The 15,290-nt window shown below is 39.5% G+C and overlaps 1 protein-coding gene across 1 annotated transcript; it reads right to left on the reverse strand.

Moving 5' to 3' along the window:
* Window positions 1-5,861: 5,861 nt before the first annotated feature.
* LOC103160044 (small proline-rich protein 2E-like) lies at window positions 5,862-6,080 on the reverse strand. Its single transcript, XM_027392874.2, has one exon. The coding sequence runs from the start codon at window positions 6,078-6,080 to the stop codon at window positions 5,862-5,864; it is 219 nt and encodes a 72-aa protein (XP_027248675.1).
* Window positions 6,081-15,290: the final 9,210 nt, after the last annotated feature.

The following is a 15,290-nucleotide window of genomic DNA, read 5'->3' on the forward strand; positions in this document are numbered from 1 at the left end:
GGCAGTAGAATTACAGGTAACAGATACAGAAACAAAACAATCAATTATATATACAATAGCTTATGAAAATACAAACCCAATATGCAAAAGAATACTTTTGCCTTTAAAGATGAGATCAGCTCCGCTAGAAGAATGGGTTTTATATGTAGCCAACACTGATTATAATGTGCAAGATATTGGAGCTTGGGTAGGAGAAGCCATCTCCAAAGGTTTAAAAAGGTAACAGGAAATTAAAAGTTCTAGAGGTGAGGATGCAAGGGCTTGGGAAAGAGAAGCACCTTACAGAGGTCAACATAGGTACCAAGAGGCTAGAGGTTACTACTACTATGAACCAGAACCTTGGGTAGGAAGAGCCTTCCCCAGGAGACCACGAAGGTGCCAGGAACCTAGATGTTTCAGCTGTGGTAGAATGTGACATACTAAGAGAAACTGTAGACAAACGAATTCTAACAAGGCCTCATATGGAAGGCCACTGCCTTCTGGATTGTGTGGAAGATGTGGTAAGGGCAGGCACTGGACCAATGAATGTAGATCAACCAGGGACATGCATGGAAACCTGTTAAGGCCGGGGAAAACCTGAGGGGTCCTCAAGAAGGTCCCCACATCGAGAAAGGTCCGGTCATTCCCAGTAGCAGTGGGAGACAATCTCTCACAGGACAAATAGATAGTTATTTGCCTATTGTGAAAAATGATACTGCTCTAGATGGTAGTTTGAATAGTGATGAAGAATCAAATGTGACTGGACATAATGAGAAACTCATATTTTGGCAAGCTTCTATTAATGATAAAAGGCCTCAGTTGAAAATGAAAATTAATAATAAAGTTATTACTGGCTTAGTAGGCACTGGGGCGGATGTAACTATTATTACCCAAAAGTCTTGGCCTCAGAAATGGCCTCTTAGAGAGGCAAATCTACAATTTTTAGGAATTGGAACTCTATCTAGAGTTCGACAGAGTGTTAACTCAGTGGTCTGCATTGGACTGGAAGGACAGAAAGGGATACTGAAACCATACGTGGCAGATATAGCTATAAATCTCTGGGGTCATGGTTTCTTACAGCAACGGAATACACAGATTAATATTCCTCCAATGTTGGATACAAATTGTGTACAATCTTTAGATAGTAGAAAAGATCTGATAAGATGCTATGGAAAACGGTTACCAACCATCCATGCTGTACAGAAACTAGGTACAAATGATGGACCTTCAGAGAAGCCAAAGGCCCTGCCATTGAAGTGGCTTACAGATGAACCAGTTTGGGTAGGACAATGGCCTATGACCTCTGAGAAGCTAGAGGCTTTAGAAAAGTTAGTACAGGAACAGCTGGATGCTGGACATGTAGAGGAATCTACCAGTCCTTGGAATTCTCCTGTATTTGTTATCAAAAAGAAGTCAGGAAAGTGGAGAATGCTGACAGACCTGAGAGCCATAAATAAGGTAATTCAACCAATGGGCTCTCTGCAACCTGGATGTCATTGCCTTCCTTAATACCTAAAGGATGGCCTATCATAATCATTGATCTAAAAGACTGTTTTTTCACAATACCATTACAGGAAAATGATAGAGAAAAATTTGCATTTACTGTACCAACTCTTAATAATTCACAGCCAGTTAGGAGATATCAGTGGAGGGTTTTGCCACAAGGAATGCTAAATAGTCCTACTTTGTGTCAACACTTTGTACAGCAACCTTTGGAAATAATTCGTAAGAAATTTTCACAATCTTTTGTATCATTACATGGATGGCATTCTTTTATTAGATTCTAATAAGGAAACTTTGGAATGTATGTTTGAAATGGTGAAGGAAGTTCTGCCTCATTGGGGGTTACAGATTGCCCCCAGAAAAGATACAAAGAGGAGATTCTATTAATTATTTAGGTTACAAGATAGACTTACAAAGAATCAGACCTCAAAAGGTACAAATTAGAAGGGATCGATATCAAACTCTTAATAGTCTTCAGAGGCTGCTAGGGGAAATTTCTCAGCTACCTACAATTATTGATGTAGAAGGACATGACTTAAAGCATTTATAAATGCACCTTAAAGGTGATAAGGACCTAAACAGTCTGAGAATATTATCTGCTGAGACAGAAAAAGAATTACAATGGGTAGAAAACAGAATATTGGATGTGTATGTAGATTGGATAAATCTTGATTTAGACTGTATTCTGCTTATCTTGCCATCCAGAGAATACCCTTCTGGAATTCTGATGCAAAGGGAAGACATCATATTCGAGTGGATATTTCTGCCACATAAACAGAATAAAAAGTTAAAGACATATATAGAAAAGATTTCTGATTTGATTTTAAAAGGAAAATTAAGACTTTATCAACTGACTGGAAAAGATCCAGCAGAAATTATAGTACCTTTAACTAATGAATAAATTTCCTTCTTGAGGAAGGATAATGAATATTGGCAAATAGCTCTTACTGACTTTTTGGGAACGATTAGCAACAACTATCCCAAAACTAACAGAATTAAATTCATAAAAAAGACAGTCAGGATTCTTCCATATATTGTAAGACAAACTCCCATTCCTGGAGTTCTTACCTTTTACCCTGATGCCAACAAATCAGGTAAGGCAGGTTATAAAGCAGGTGAGGTAAGTAAAGTAGTTCAAAGTCCATATACATCTGTACAGAAGGCAGAATTCCATGCAATTCTCATGGTACTTATGGATTTTACAAAACCTCTTAATATAGTTACTGATTCTCAATATGCAGAGAGAGCCATGTTACACATTGAGACTGCAGAATTCGTTCCTGATAATACAGAATTAACTTCTCTGTTTTTACAATTACAGAAAACTATCAGAAACAGAAGTAATCCTATATACATTACACATATCAAATCCCATAAGGGTCTGCCAGGCCTACTAGCACAAGGCAATGATGAGATTGATCATTTATTAATTGGAAGTGTGTTAGAAGCCTCAGAATTTCATAAGAAACATCATGTAAATAGCAAAGGTTTGAAAAGGGACTTCTCCATCACTTGGCAACAAGACAAGGAGATAGTGAGAAACTGTCCTACTTTTATAGGACAGTTCCTTTTATAACCAAACTCCATTACCAGAAGGTTGTAATCCTAAGGGCACTCAGAGAAATGAGGTTTGGCAGATGGATGTCTTTAACTTTGCAGAATTTGAAATATGTGCATCATACTATAGACACATTCTCAGGGTTCCAATGGGCTACTGCTCTTAACTCTGAAAAAGCTGATTCTGTTATTACACACCTGCTAGAGGTGATGGCAGTTATGGGTATACCTGTACAAATTAAAACTATCAATGCTCCAGCATATGTCTCCACAAAATTGGAACAGTTTTTCAAATATAACATAAAGCATGTTACCGGTATGCCACACAATCCTACAGGACAAGCAGTGGTTGAGAGATTTAATAGAACACTTAAGGAGATGCTCAACAAACAAGCTTGGAAGACTAAACCCCCAAACATAGTTGCATAATGCTTTATTAACACTAAACTTTCTTAATGCCAATGAAAAAGGACAAACAGCTGTGGAATGACACTGGACTACAGAAAAAACTGCTGAACTGAATCAGCCAGTATACTTCAAAGATGTACTAACCTCTGTATGGAAACCAGGACATGTGTTATGATGGGGTAGGGGTTTTGCATTGGTTTCCACAGGAGAAGCAAAACTTTGGATACCAGCAAAGTTGATCAAGATTTGAGTTGAAAAGAAAAAACCTCTCAACGAGGACAAATGACAGGTATTCTACTAAGGTATATCTTATAAACTAAATAGAAACCTCCAAAAGAAAAGGGAAGTGTTTTGCTTTTATCTTCACAGGAAAACTCATCTCCAGAAAGGCAAAGGACACTCCCTGGGTAGATACTTAAGAAGAGAAGGTAGCTATAACCATCAAACAAAAGAAACGTGCCATATTGTAAACTTTACAGTTGTCTCTCAGAGAACTCTATTTCTCTTTATTTCCTAGTCCCTATTCAATTAAACCAATGCTGGATTTAGAGGTGGATTTGGCTTTCCTCCTCTAAAATCCAAGCACGTTGTTTAACTAAACTTTAGAGTTTCTGTATTGTATCAAGAAGCCAATTGATGTAATACAGAATAAGAGAAGAATATGGGGACTGTCTTTGTCTTTTTTTGGATCTTTCTTTCAAGGTGTACACCGTCTCATAATCGTTATTCTCCCATGGTTGCCTTTCCCAGTATGTGTACATCACAAGCAAACATTTCTCTGCTGTTTATGTTTGAGTCCCACACAGCCAATGAAGATCTGCCTGACAGCAATCCCTGGACACCCTGGAAAGAAAATGGGCCACACATCCTCGACTCCACTGGATCCAACTTGTTCCATTTCAACTGACACTTGGGACAGAGCTTTGGGTACTGACTTCAATCAAGTTGAGGATTTCAAGCGAGATCTTCAATCAAACAAATCCTATTTAACATGGATTGGATACCATCCATTCAAGACTTTCACTACACTAACATTTTATTCCTACAGGACCCCACAAGACTATCATCGTTCAATTTCAGCAGGAAGTAACTTGTAGAATGCTACATCCCCTTTCCCCATTGTTGTCACTAAGGATAATGTATATACCTAGTTAGGGATAGCTTCCTATTGTTTATGATTGGGCTTGGAAGGAGGTGTTCAGGCATGGACGCCTCTTTCAGATGACTTTAGGGTTTAGTTAAAATAGATAGATAGGATGTGACATAAGCAGATTGTTATGTCTTCTTATATTTCACCTTTATGATTGTTAATTTTGGATACTTTACACTGTTAAGTTTAATCCTCTTTTAGACTAAAAGGGGAATTGTAGGGAAAGCTGTAGCCATGCCTAGTTAGGGGCTGGCTACAGGTGTGTCTGACCACGCCTGGGAGAAGATGTAGAGTAGGAGGCGGTCAGGTGGCTGGGCCCTTTCAGTTTTCTTTTTGGCTTGCTGTACAGACTGCTGCCGTGCCGGCTGGCTAGGTCGTTCTGTAAGTAAGGCTTTCCCCCATTAAATACCCTTCTATTTCTACCTGACTCCGTATTGGAAATTTCCCACATTAATGGCTAAAATAAAAAAAAAACCAATGACAATCTATGCTGGAGAGGATGTGGAGAAAAAGGAACACTCCTCCATTGCTGGTAGGAGTGTGAACTTGTAAGACCACTCTGGAAATCAGTATGGCAGTTGCTCAGAAAAATGGGAATGAGTCTACCTCAAGATCCAGCCATTCCTCTCTTAGGCATATACCCAAATAATGCATGTTCATACAACAAGGACATATGTTCAACCATGTTCATAGCAGCATTGTTTGTAATAGCCAGAAACTGGAAGCAACCTAGGTGCCCCTCAATGGAAGAATGGATAGAGAAAATGTGGTACATCTATGCAATGGAGTACTACTCAGCAGAAAAAAAAAACAACAGAATCTTGAAATTCACAGGCAAATGGATGGAACTAGAAGAAACCATCCTGAGTGGGGTAACCCAGTCACAAAAAAACAAACATCACCAAAAAGGTACTTTATTCAGGAAGTGAAACAACAGTGACAACCGCTGTCCACAGGTAACAGGCAGACTGGGAAGGCTCCTCTGAAGGCCCAGGATAGGTAGAGAGCTGCTGCTCTTGCCTCGGAGTATCTGGAATACTAAACCACCAAGGAAGGACCATTCTCTGGGCCCCTTGAGAACAGCAGGAAGACAGCCTCAGAGGCATGCCTTCTCTATCAGGGGTCATCAGAAGCATATAGGAGGAAGGGTGGAGAAGATTCTTCAGCATCCATGACAGGCTTTGAAAGAAGAGGAGGTGTTTATATGGAAGTAGATGAAGTGGATTTTCTTTCTTTCCCCTCTTCCTGGTGACTCCTGAAGCCCTCATTTGCTCTTGGGTGGGCACTTCTGCTGGCATGGTGGACAAATTTGCACAGGAGGGCACGTTGGCTGCCACGGCTGAGGGGGGCATGGCTCAGGACACTGAGGAGGAGGACAAGGCTCTGGGCACTTTGGAGGAGGACAAGGCTCTGGGCACTTTGGGGGTGGACACACAGGAGGAGGCTGGCAGGGCTGCTTGCACTGCTGCTGTTGGTAAGACATCGTGCTGAAGTCTCAGGATCTGAAAGACACTACAAGACAGTTCAAACAAGAGATCCCCACAGAAAATGAAACTAGGCTTATGGGACTACAGAAACTTTTCTACTCTTTCTGTGGACCTGTTGTACATGAAAATCTTCCAGTCTCATTTTAAGATGCTCTGGGTTTCCTCTACTATTTCAGCATTTTTAACAGCTTTAACCAACCTTTCTTTTATCTCATGTCAATTTTCCTAAGGATATGCTTGTGTTCCATAGCACTGGGAAATGTTATTTATATGAATAGAGCATCCTTGTAACCTTGGCATTCTTATAAACAGTACCCATCTAATGCTAGTGTATTTCAAGTAGAACGACTGAGCAACACAAACATATACCTGTTGAAAGAATAGGTGGCACTCTGAACCTCTTGTAACATAACCCATTGAAAGGGATTCCATCGAGATATGGATAAAAGAAAATCGCATGCTTTGCTTTGTTCTCATCTCAAATCAAAACTTCCTCAACTATCTTGCATTTCCATGTAGACATTAAATTACAGTACAGACAAATGTAAAAGCAAGCCAGTACAGTACATGAATGTCATCCATTCCTAAAGTTGCATCTACTGTCACATTTAACCCATGATCAGTTAGGGCCCACCAAGCTACAGTATTTAGGTGAAACTCCTCACATGAGAATACCCCAAAGGCAGACCCTCTCAAGAACTCAAGAAATCAGACTCACCTGGTTCTCCGCAGTAGAGCAGGGCTTGAGTACCAAGAATACTGCAGCCAAGCACTGAGACTCTTTATAGGACTGCCTGCCTCACCCAGGGGGAAGTAGATCTGCCCCTCATGGGCAAGTCCAAGAATTTCCTAACATAAATGCAAATCCATCCATAACTGGCTGGACCGGGACACTGAAAAGTAGGAACTATCCCATCCTTGGCCATCATCACTGGGTTGAGTCCTGTGACTCAGAGGCCTTTCCTTCCCTCTTGATTCCAGTGATCCTGCCAACTGGTAGGTTGAGGGATTCTCTAACTGGTTATGAAAGCTCTTTTGACTGAAGACCATACCTCTTTGTGTGCCGCAACCATCATTTGTCTTACCCTCATGTTTCTGTGTTATTTGTCCTTTTTAGTTTGTTGCTAGTTTTCAGTATATAAACCCAATTCCATTGGGGGGGTATTTTTGCTTGTTTTTTTATTTCCTCAAACCTTTACAAGTTTGTTAGAAGGAAGAAGAGAGGCAAAAGAAACTTCATTCTGGTCCAAGTTCCCCCTTTAATAAGTTCTGTGCTCAGGGTCTTCTAGTTACATGCTTTTTAATTTCTCTAGAAACATGGAGAAATAGTACCTGTCTCTAAAAGTAAGTGCTGACAACATTGGGCTGCCTGTGAACCTGCTCAGCATAAAGTTTTCTCCTTCATCTTTCTTTCCTCCATAGAATCTCATATTTGACCTACATCTATGCCTTTGATAGCAGTCATCTTCCTCTGAGAATAGGACTACTCTCCTGGGGTCAATGCTGGTCCCAGAGTGGCATGCAGTCTCTTCGGTGCTGTTTTAATTTGTTTCCTAAAGGATTATGCTACAGCCTTTTTAGTCACTTGGTTGGTTCATTAGTTATTTAGTTAGTTAATGTTTTTTTTCAAGAAATGATTTCTCTGTGTAACAGTTAATGATTCTTGCTGGAACTCACTTTGTAGACCAGGCTTGCCTTGAGAGATTCACTTGCCTTTGTTCCCTGAGTGCTAGGGAAAAAGTCATGGACCACCACCGCACACCAGTCTGTTTATGTTTTATAAAGCATATTATTAATAATAACATGAAGGAAAGGGGGAGAAGAGAACAAATATCCTAAGCATTCATTCAAAATTTATTTATTGGGCCTCACCTGTGTGGCCCCAGGAGTACATCCTAGGGTACAGAATAAGAACACTGGGCTCAGCCATCACATTCAAATAATTGAGCATAAGTTAGGAAGGGGCAATAGAGATTCAAAAGTATGAAATCTGAGGCAGCAGCATATGAAGTTAGGTCAGACTCATATGTTGGATTTCATTTACTAACTTTCTAGGTAGATTTAATGATTTATGAAAATAATATTTCAAAATTCTTTCTGTAGACATGGTGGTTCTGTATTTTCCAAAAGTCCATCACCTACTCTATCTCTCCAACAACTTCTCCTACATATACCAAATTGTATAGAGAAGACAGCAGCACTGTTCTCTGTTAAGACAAATGCCAGTATTCACTGTCACAGAAGACAAGGTCAATGCATTGGCAGTCTGTTCCCATTCCTGTTGCTTCACTCTTCATACAATCACTAGAGCTGGGTAACTATGTAGTCAACATTTACAGTCTCATTTCTAGGGTTTCTCTGTCTTCATCAAATGATTAGAAACTCCAAAAGGCACATAGTTTTAAAAATAGAGGAGAAAGAAAGGCATGACCAGGAAAAGGAAAGATTTAAACTCTCTGAAGCAGCCACCAGATGTTCTGCACAAAGTTCAGGAGCACAGAGTCAACCTCAGCTGAGCAGCTCAGCTGCCCAGGACTATCAATGCTGCTGACATTCAGGAAGAGTTTAGACAACACCATCACAGTACACACTGCACCTCTATGGGGAAATAGCAATTATTTCAGCATGTGAGGCATCATCATGAATGGCTCACATTAGCTACCACACACACCACAGGACTAGATCAAGGGCCTGTAGTCAATAGATCTCTTTTGAGTCTCCAGACTCTCGCATCACATCTAAAGCATCATTCTAGGGGAATGTCTGGTTTCTATCATCCAAAGTTAGAAAATGAGCTGCCCAACTGGGCGTATACTATCATAATAAAGTTTTGGTTACTCCTTGACTCTTTCTCCAACTATACCACACCCAAAGAGACATTAGGTTAAAGAAATTCACCCAGCCCAACAAGACACCTATCATGTGTTTATATTCCCACAGTTAGAATCTGTGGTGTGTGGAAAGCATGAAAATCAAGGGGTCAATGAACTGTGAAACAAACAGAAGGGGTCTAAGAGTAATAAAGAGGTGAATGTGATCAAATATAGTATAGTTATGAATGGATAGGTAATAAGGAAACCCCTCAATTTGTAAAATTAATACTCACTAATAAAATTTATTGAAGGGCTACTAATCATAATATTGCAGGCAACAGAGTGAGAGCAGCTGTCATCATTTTCCAGACTAAGGTGGTTAAATTTAATGAGTTCTTTGCAGATCAGTTATAGCAGGGGTTCTCAACCAGTGGGATGCAAACTCTTCAGGGGTTAGAAAGACCCTTTCAGAGGGATCACCTAAGACCATCAGAAAATACACATGTTTCATGACAGTAAGAAAATACACTTATGAAGTAGCAATGAAAATGCTTTTATGGTTGGGTAGTTACCTCAACATTAGGAACTTATTAAAGGGCCACAGCATTAAGAAGGGTGAGAACCACTCAGCTGTAGAAAAACATGTCCCAGATAAAGTATAAAATAACACAAACTTTCTATAGATTTGACCTTCCAAGGGCTAAGACATAAAATACATCTCTCTCTCTCTCCCTCTCTCCCTCTCTCCCTCTCTCCCTCTCTCTCTCTCTCATACATCCCCTCACAAACACACACATACTCCCAAGCAGGCTCATGCTTCTCCATACAATTATTGACAATTTCTATTGAAGTGTGTTTAATTACTATTAAGGTAAACATTCAATGATCAAACCAAGCACTAATGCTTCCTTACTGAGAAGGGATGTATGCATCTCTGCTACATGAAAACTGGCAGAAAAGAGCAAAGTACTTCAATTTTTCTATTACTTAACAGTTCACTCAAATTTTACTACTATATATCACATACCTTTGAACAAGATAGCTCCTATCACTCAAGATTATACAATTTTTAAATAAATGTAAAAAATGGAAACTGTAGGCCGGGTGTTGGTGGCACATGCCTTTAATTCCAGCACTCAGGAGGCAGAGGCAGGCAGATCTCTGTGAGTTCGAGGCCAGCCTGGTCTCCAGAGCGAGTGCCAGGTTAGGCTCCAAAGCTACACAGAGAAACCCTGTCTCGAAAAAAAACCAAAAAAATGGAAACTGTAGCAAAATATTCTTGATATTCTGAGAAAAGATAACTCTAGGCACCACTGGATTTCTGCCTTCTGTTCCTTCCCAATCTGCCTTTCATAATCTTGACAAATCAGATTAATTGTATGAAATATATTGTGGAATTATTTCCATATTTTTTATTTTTATTGCATACATTTAGCCAGTTGTTTAGGGAGAGGCACATGCCAAGGTATGGATTTGCAAGTAGAGGACAACTTGTGGAAGTTGGTTCTTTGCTTCCTCCATGAGAGTTCAAGGATGAAAGTTTAGTGCTCTGGCTTAGAGGCAAGCACCCATGATGGCAGAGCTATCTTGAAGGTGGTGTAGGTCCAACCACATTCCATGAAGAACCATTGAAAAATAGAAACCCTCACAAGAGTATGGCATAAATTCAAGGCAGTGGAAATCATTTTGTGGTGAGCCATCATTATAGATTGCACCAAGATCAGTTTTCTGAACTATTTACTTTAGAACTTCAAAACCCTAATACAAATGAGAAAAAGACAAAAGACTAAAGCAGACAAGCACACCATCATGCATCAGAAACTTAGATCAGTACAGAGCTTCTTTTTGCTTTTTTAATAGAAAAGGACTGAAGAGAAGCTTATCTTCCACCCAGCCATGATGCAATTTCTCTATTCACGATACTACGAGGAAAGACATTGTCACACAATGGAAATAACTGCCTGAACCATAGAAGTTCACAGTTCAGGGTGTGGTGGGTCTCCTCTACACAAGACCTGGAGAAACTGAGACATGAAGGTGGCCATAGTCTACAGAGGAGCACTTTACCACTTCCCAAAAGATTGCTACTGCATTGCATTCATGGAAGAGGACTAATGAGTAGAAAAGACAGAATAAAAGACAATATAGTGATTAAACACCAATGATCTCAGAAGAAGCAATTGTCTTAATTCTTGGATTAATGCTTGGTTTTCCAATATAGTACACTGCCTCTGACATAGTATTCCCCAAATGTCTCCTTCCTACTTTTTCAACTTTTAAAAGAAAACATATACACTGTTACTTTCATCCCCCCTGTCCCATGACACTATCATAAAAACTCATTAGTGATTATGAAGGATATTGAGGCTAAGAAGAGTAGACTGGGCAGGAATCTGTTGTGTTTATGCTTCCTTTAAACAACACTTTAAATTCATTAATTCATGTGAATATGTGCTTTTGTAAGAACCATAACCTGCCTTCCACTGGCTTTAAGATAGCTGCAGGGAGAAGGCAACAACATGGACACCTTGGCACAGTACTTCAGGGTACCCTAGAGATATTAGCTAGATTTCTACTCATCTGCTTCCTTTCCACTGTCTTCTGATGCCTTCCTGATTCTCCCAGCACAACTCAGTCTTCAGATGTAATCAGAGAAGAGCTGTGAGAACTAACCCTTCTGTCCCACAGTGCCAACTTGAAATGAGCATTCCTCAGCTTCCCATTTGTAATCCATACCAAAAGGATCACCTTGACATCTAAAAAATGAAGGTAATTCTTCAGAAATGGGGATCCTTCTGACTCAGCAGTCTTGGTTTTGTAAACACTAGTCCAGTTCATTCCCCAGTGTAGTAATTGCATGGTTCCTTGCAAACAATTTCTTATGGCAAAGAGTTTTTTTAAGCTTTGCCTGTCAGAACCTGCATTTGAATTTCTAAATTTTTAAATAATGGATAATGCCAACTGGAAATCTAAAAGTTTCAGAACTACTGTTTTAAAAGTAATTCCAATGAAAACTAGTAAATGTGTGATAATGTTCTCAAAATGTACCCATAAGAGTAATGGTAATGAAATTATTAGGGATTGAGGTCTACCTCCATAATAAACATTCTATCAATATTTAATTCTCAATAATTCAGACATTTATCTGCCATGAAAAGACTGTATCCTGCCACACTCATCCCATGGTGCTTCCCCAGTGCTCTCCAGATTCTAAGGCCTTTCCGCTTTCATAGGCACTCGACTGTGAAACTATAGAAAGGAAATACTTGAAGTCCTGATGATCATACATGTTCTATACAATAAACTCCAAGAGTAAAGACAAGCTAAACATGTGTAAAACCTGGAGAAAATGGAAGCTATTTTTGTGTCCTTACCTCTGGTTTTAAAGGGACATGAGTAAAGTTGGATTCATGAGATACGACTTTGCAAACACTGATATGTTTCCTATATTCCCCACTTTGACTCTAATCTCTCAAGACAAGGTTTTCCAACTTTGTCTGTTTTTAAGATTAGTATTTTTTCCACAGCTACTCATGCTACACAAACAGACACAGATGCATCACTCACCATCAAAAAACAGACCTTGCTTTTCTTACATTAATTTTCTGTAGTTCTAGAATAGAGTCTGGGAAATAGTTGACATTGAATAAAGCTTTTTTAGGTAACTCATGAAGAATTAACTTATTTTCTTTCCTCAAACAAAACGCACATGATTCCACTTGAATGTAATCCATTTGATGAGATCTTCAAAGCTGTTCCCTAGAATATACATTTCAAAAGGAGAAGAAATGTGAGCAGGGTGAGACAGAGACCCCACCCCTTCTGGCACCCTTCAGCTGAGCTCTAAACAAATTGAAAACATTGACTTACTCAGGCCAACAGTCACCTAATACCATCCCTTGCTAGGAATCACAGAGTTTTAGGTGAGATCAGAATTATTCACAATCTCTTAATAACAAGGACTACAAACCATATCATTATCATTAAGTCTACAACTGGAAAATAGCCTCTTGGACACACCAAGGGACTTCCCCTGGGAGAAAGCAATTCCTCTTGTCCTGATACACTCATGAAATAATTTCTTAAAGGAAGACTTCACTTTCATAACTTAATACATTTACACAATGGAGTACTACTCAGTGGAAAAAAACAAGGAATTCATGAAATTTGCAGGCAAATGGATGGAACTAGAAGAAACCATCCTGAGTGAGATAATTCAGACAAAGACAGACAAACATGGTATGTACTCACTCATCTCATAAGTGGTATTAGACATAGAGCAAAGGATAGCCAGCCACAATCCACACCTCCAGATGAGCTAAGAAAAAAGGAGGACACTAAGAGAGAAATACTTGGTCCCCACAGAAGGGAAAAGATCTCCTAGCAAATATTCATGATCTTTGGAAGTTAAGGAAATGAAATACAAAGCAACCTTGCAATTTCATCTTACTCTTGTCAGAGTCACAGCTAACAAACAAAACAACAACAAATGTTGGAGGGGATGTGGAAAAGAAAACCCTAATTCACTGTTGGTGGTGTTGCACACTGCTGCAGCCACTCTGGAAATCAGTGTGGAGAATTCACAAAAAGCTGAAAATAATTCTACCATATGACCCAGCTACACCACTCCTTGGCATATGCCCAAAGAACTAAACATCCTACTCCACAGGTGCTTACTCAACCATATTCATTGTTGCTCTATATGCAATAGATAAGAAATGGAAACAATCTAAATGTCTTCCAACTGATTAATGGAATATGCATATAAGATACATATTACTATGCAATATTATTCAGCTTTAAAGAAAATCTAAATCATAAACTTCGTGGGTAAAAGCATGAAACCAGAAATGGTCATGTTGAGTGAGGTAACTCAGATACAGAGGGGTAAGTATCTCATGTTTTCTGTCACCTGAGGCTCCTAGCTGTAAATCTTAAAATGTGAATATTTATAACCTGGAGTAACTGCAGAAACCAATCCAGGAAAGCTAAATAGGACCATTTCATCAGGGAAAGCAGAGCAATAGAGACGGGAGTCACAGGTCCAGGTGATCTGAAGAGAGGGGGGAAGTGAGGGAATAAAGGGGAGGAGTTATAAGTTAGGAGGCAAGGAGATAAATACAGGAGGAAAGAGGGTAAAATAACAGTAATAATGTCTGAAACATCATAATAAATCACACTATTAACTATCTTTCTAAAAATACCTATACTATATGTCATATTTCCTAGACACATTTCTCAAATGGCATGAGCTGGATCTGACATAGAGTAGCTTTCATGTTTCCAAAATATGCCATGCAATTTTCGAAAGATATGATGCAACCAGTAGTCCTACCCAGCTACAAAACCCATGAATCACAATGACCATAATGGCAGGATAACTCTAAGGATGCAATAGGGGCACACATACCTTGGTGATAACCAACAGCTCTCTAATTGGGCTTAAGGTCTCCTCAGCAAGAGGGAAACTATGATCGGTACTGGAAGTCTAACCACCTCCCAAAGGCTAGTAAAGCCATGGTTCTTGGGGAAGAAACTCATATTGGATTTTAAATTGAGGTTATAAAAGGATATAATGAGTTTATAGCACATGCATGGTAAAATTCAAAGTTGTTATATCTCAAGAAGGGAATCAGGAATGCCAACAAATGTGGGAAAGAAACACACGAATACCTAAGGATTTTCTCAATTTGTGGAGAATAGTTAAGAGTATAAGATACTGCCATACCTCAGTCATTTTTCTGAATACAAATAACATTGCTTGGCTTCATATAAACTTGACCATGCTGGACTGTGAGGCAGGCTTCTCTGCTGAACTTCAAACTTGTAACTGTTAGTAAAGAAGCTGTGGTAATAAACATGAGCCTGGTCAAGAGATTGGCTGCTTGTGGCCTCTGGTTTCCCATTTCACTTCTTACAGCATTAACTAAGACAGGTTTGACCAATCTTCTAGCAAGAATTCTAATTGGTCTTAATAATAAAAACCTGGAGGCACATTTTAACGAGTAAAAACTGAAATATCAGCTAAGCAGAGCAGCCAGCCACTAGAGATCTAACCTCTATGAAATCTCCAGACCGAAAAGAGACTGACCTCCTGCCTTATATTCCTCTCTGCCCAGCCATATCATTTCCTGTCTGTCTGTACAGACCTGCAGACCTCTATGGTTAACTAGTGGCTAACTCTGCCCTCTTACTTTCAGGAAAGCTTTATTTGTTAGAGCACAAACAAAATATCACTCCATTTCCGGAATCAGAAGGGACACATAAAAGCCTTCAGCTACAAAGCCTCCCTCAGCTGGCAGTCATTATGGGGGCTCCACAGGAAGGATGTCACCCACACAAAGGCTGCCATATAAGTAACCCAGAAATTTTCTCTCAGGATACTCTTCAAGA

Source organism: Cricetulus griseus (genome assembly GCF_003668045.3).
Source record: "Cricetulus griseus strain 17A/GY chromosome 1 unlocalized genomic scaffold, alternate assembly CriGri-PICRH-1.0 chr1_0, whole genome shotgun sequence".
NCBI classification, from domain to species: domain Eukaryota; kingdom Metazoa; phylum Chordata; class Mammalia; order Rodentia; family Cricetidae; genus Cricetulus; species Cricetulus griseus.

Bases quoted from the DNA above. Each gene is read 5' to 3' on its own strand.
- LOC103160044 (XM_027392874.2), bottom strand. From the start codon at position 6,080: ATGTCTTACCAACAGCAGCAGTGCAAGCAGCCCTGCCAGCCTCCTCCT.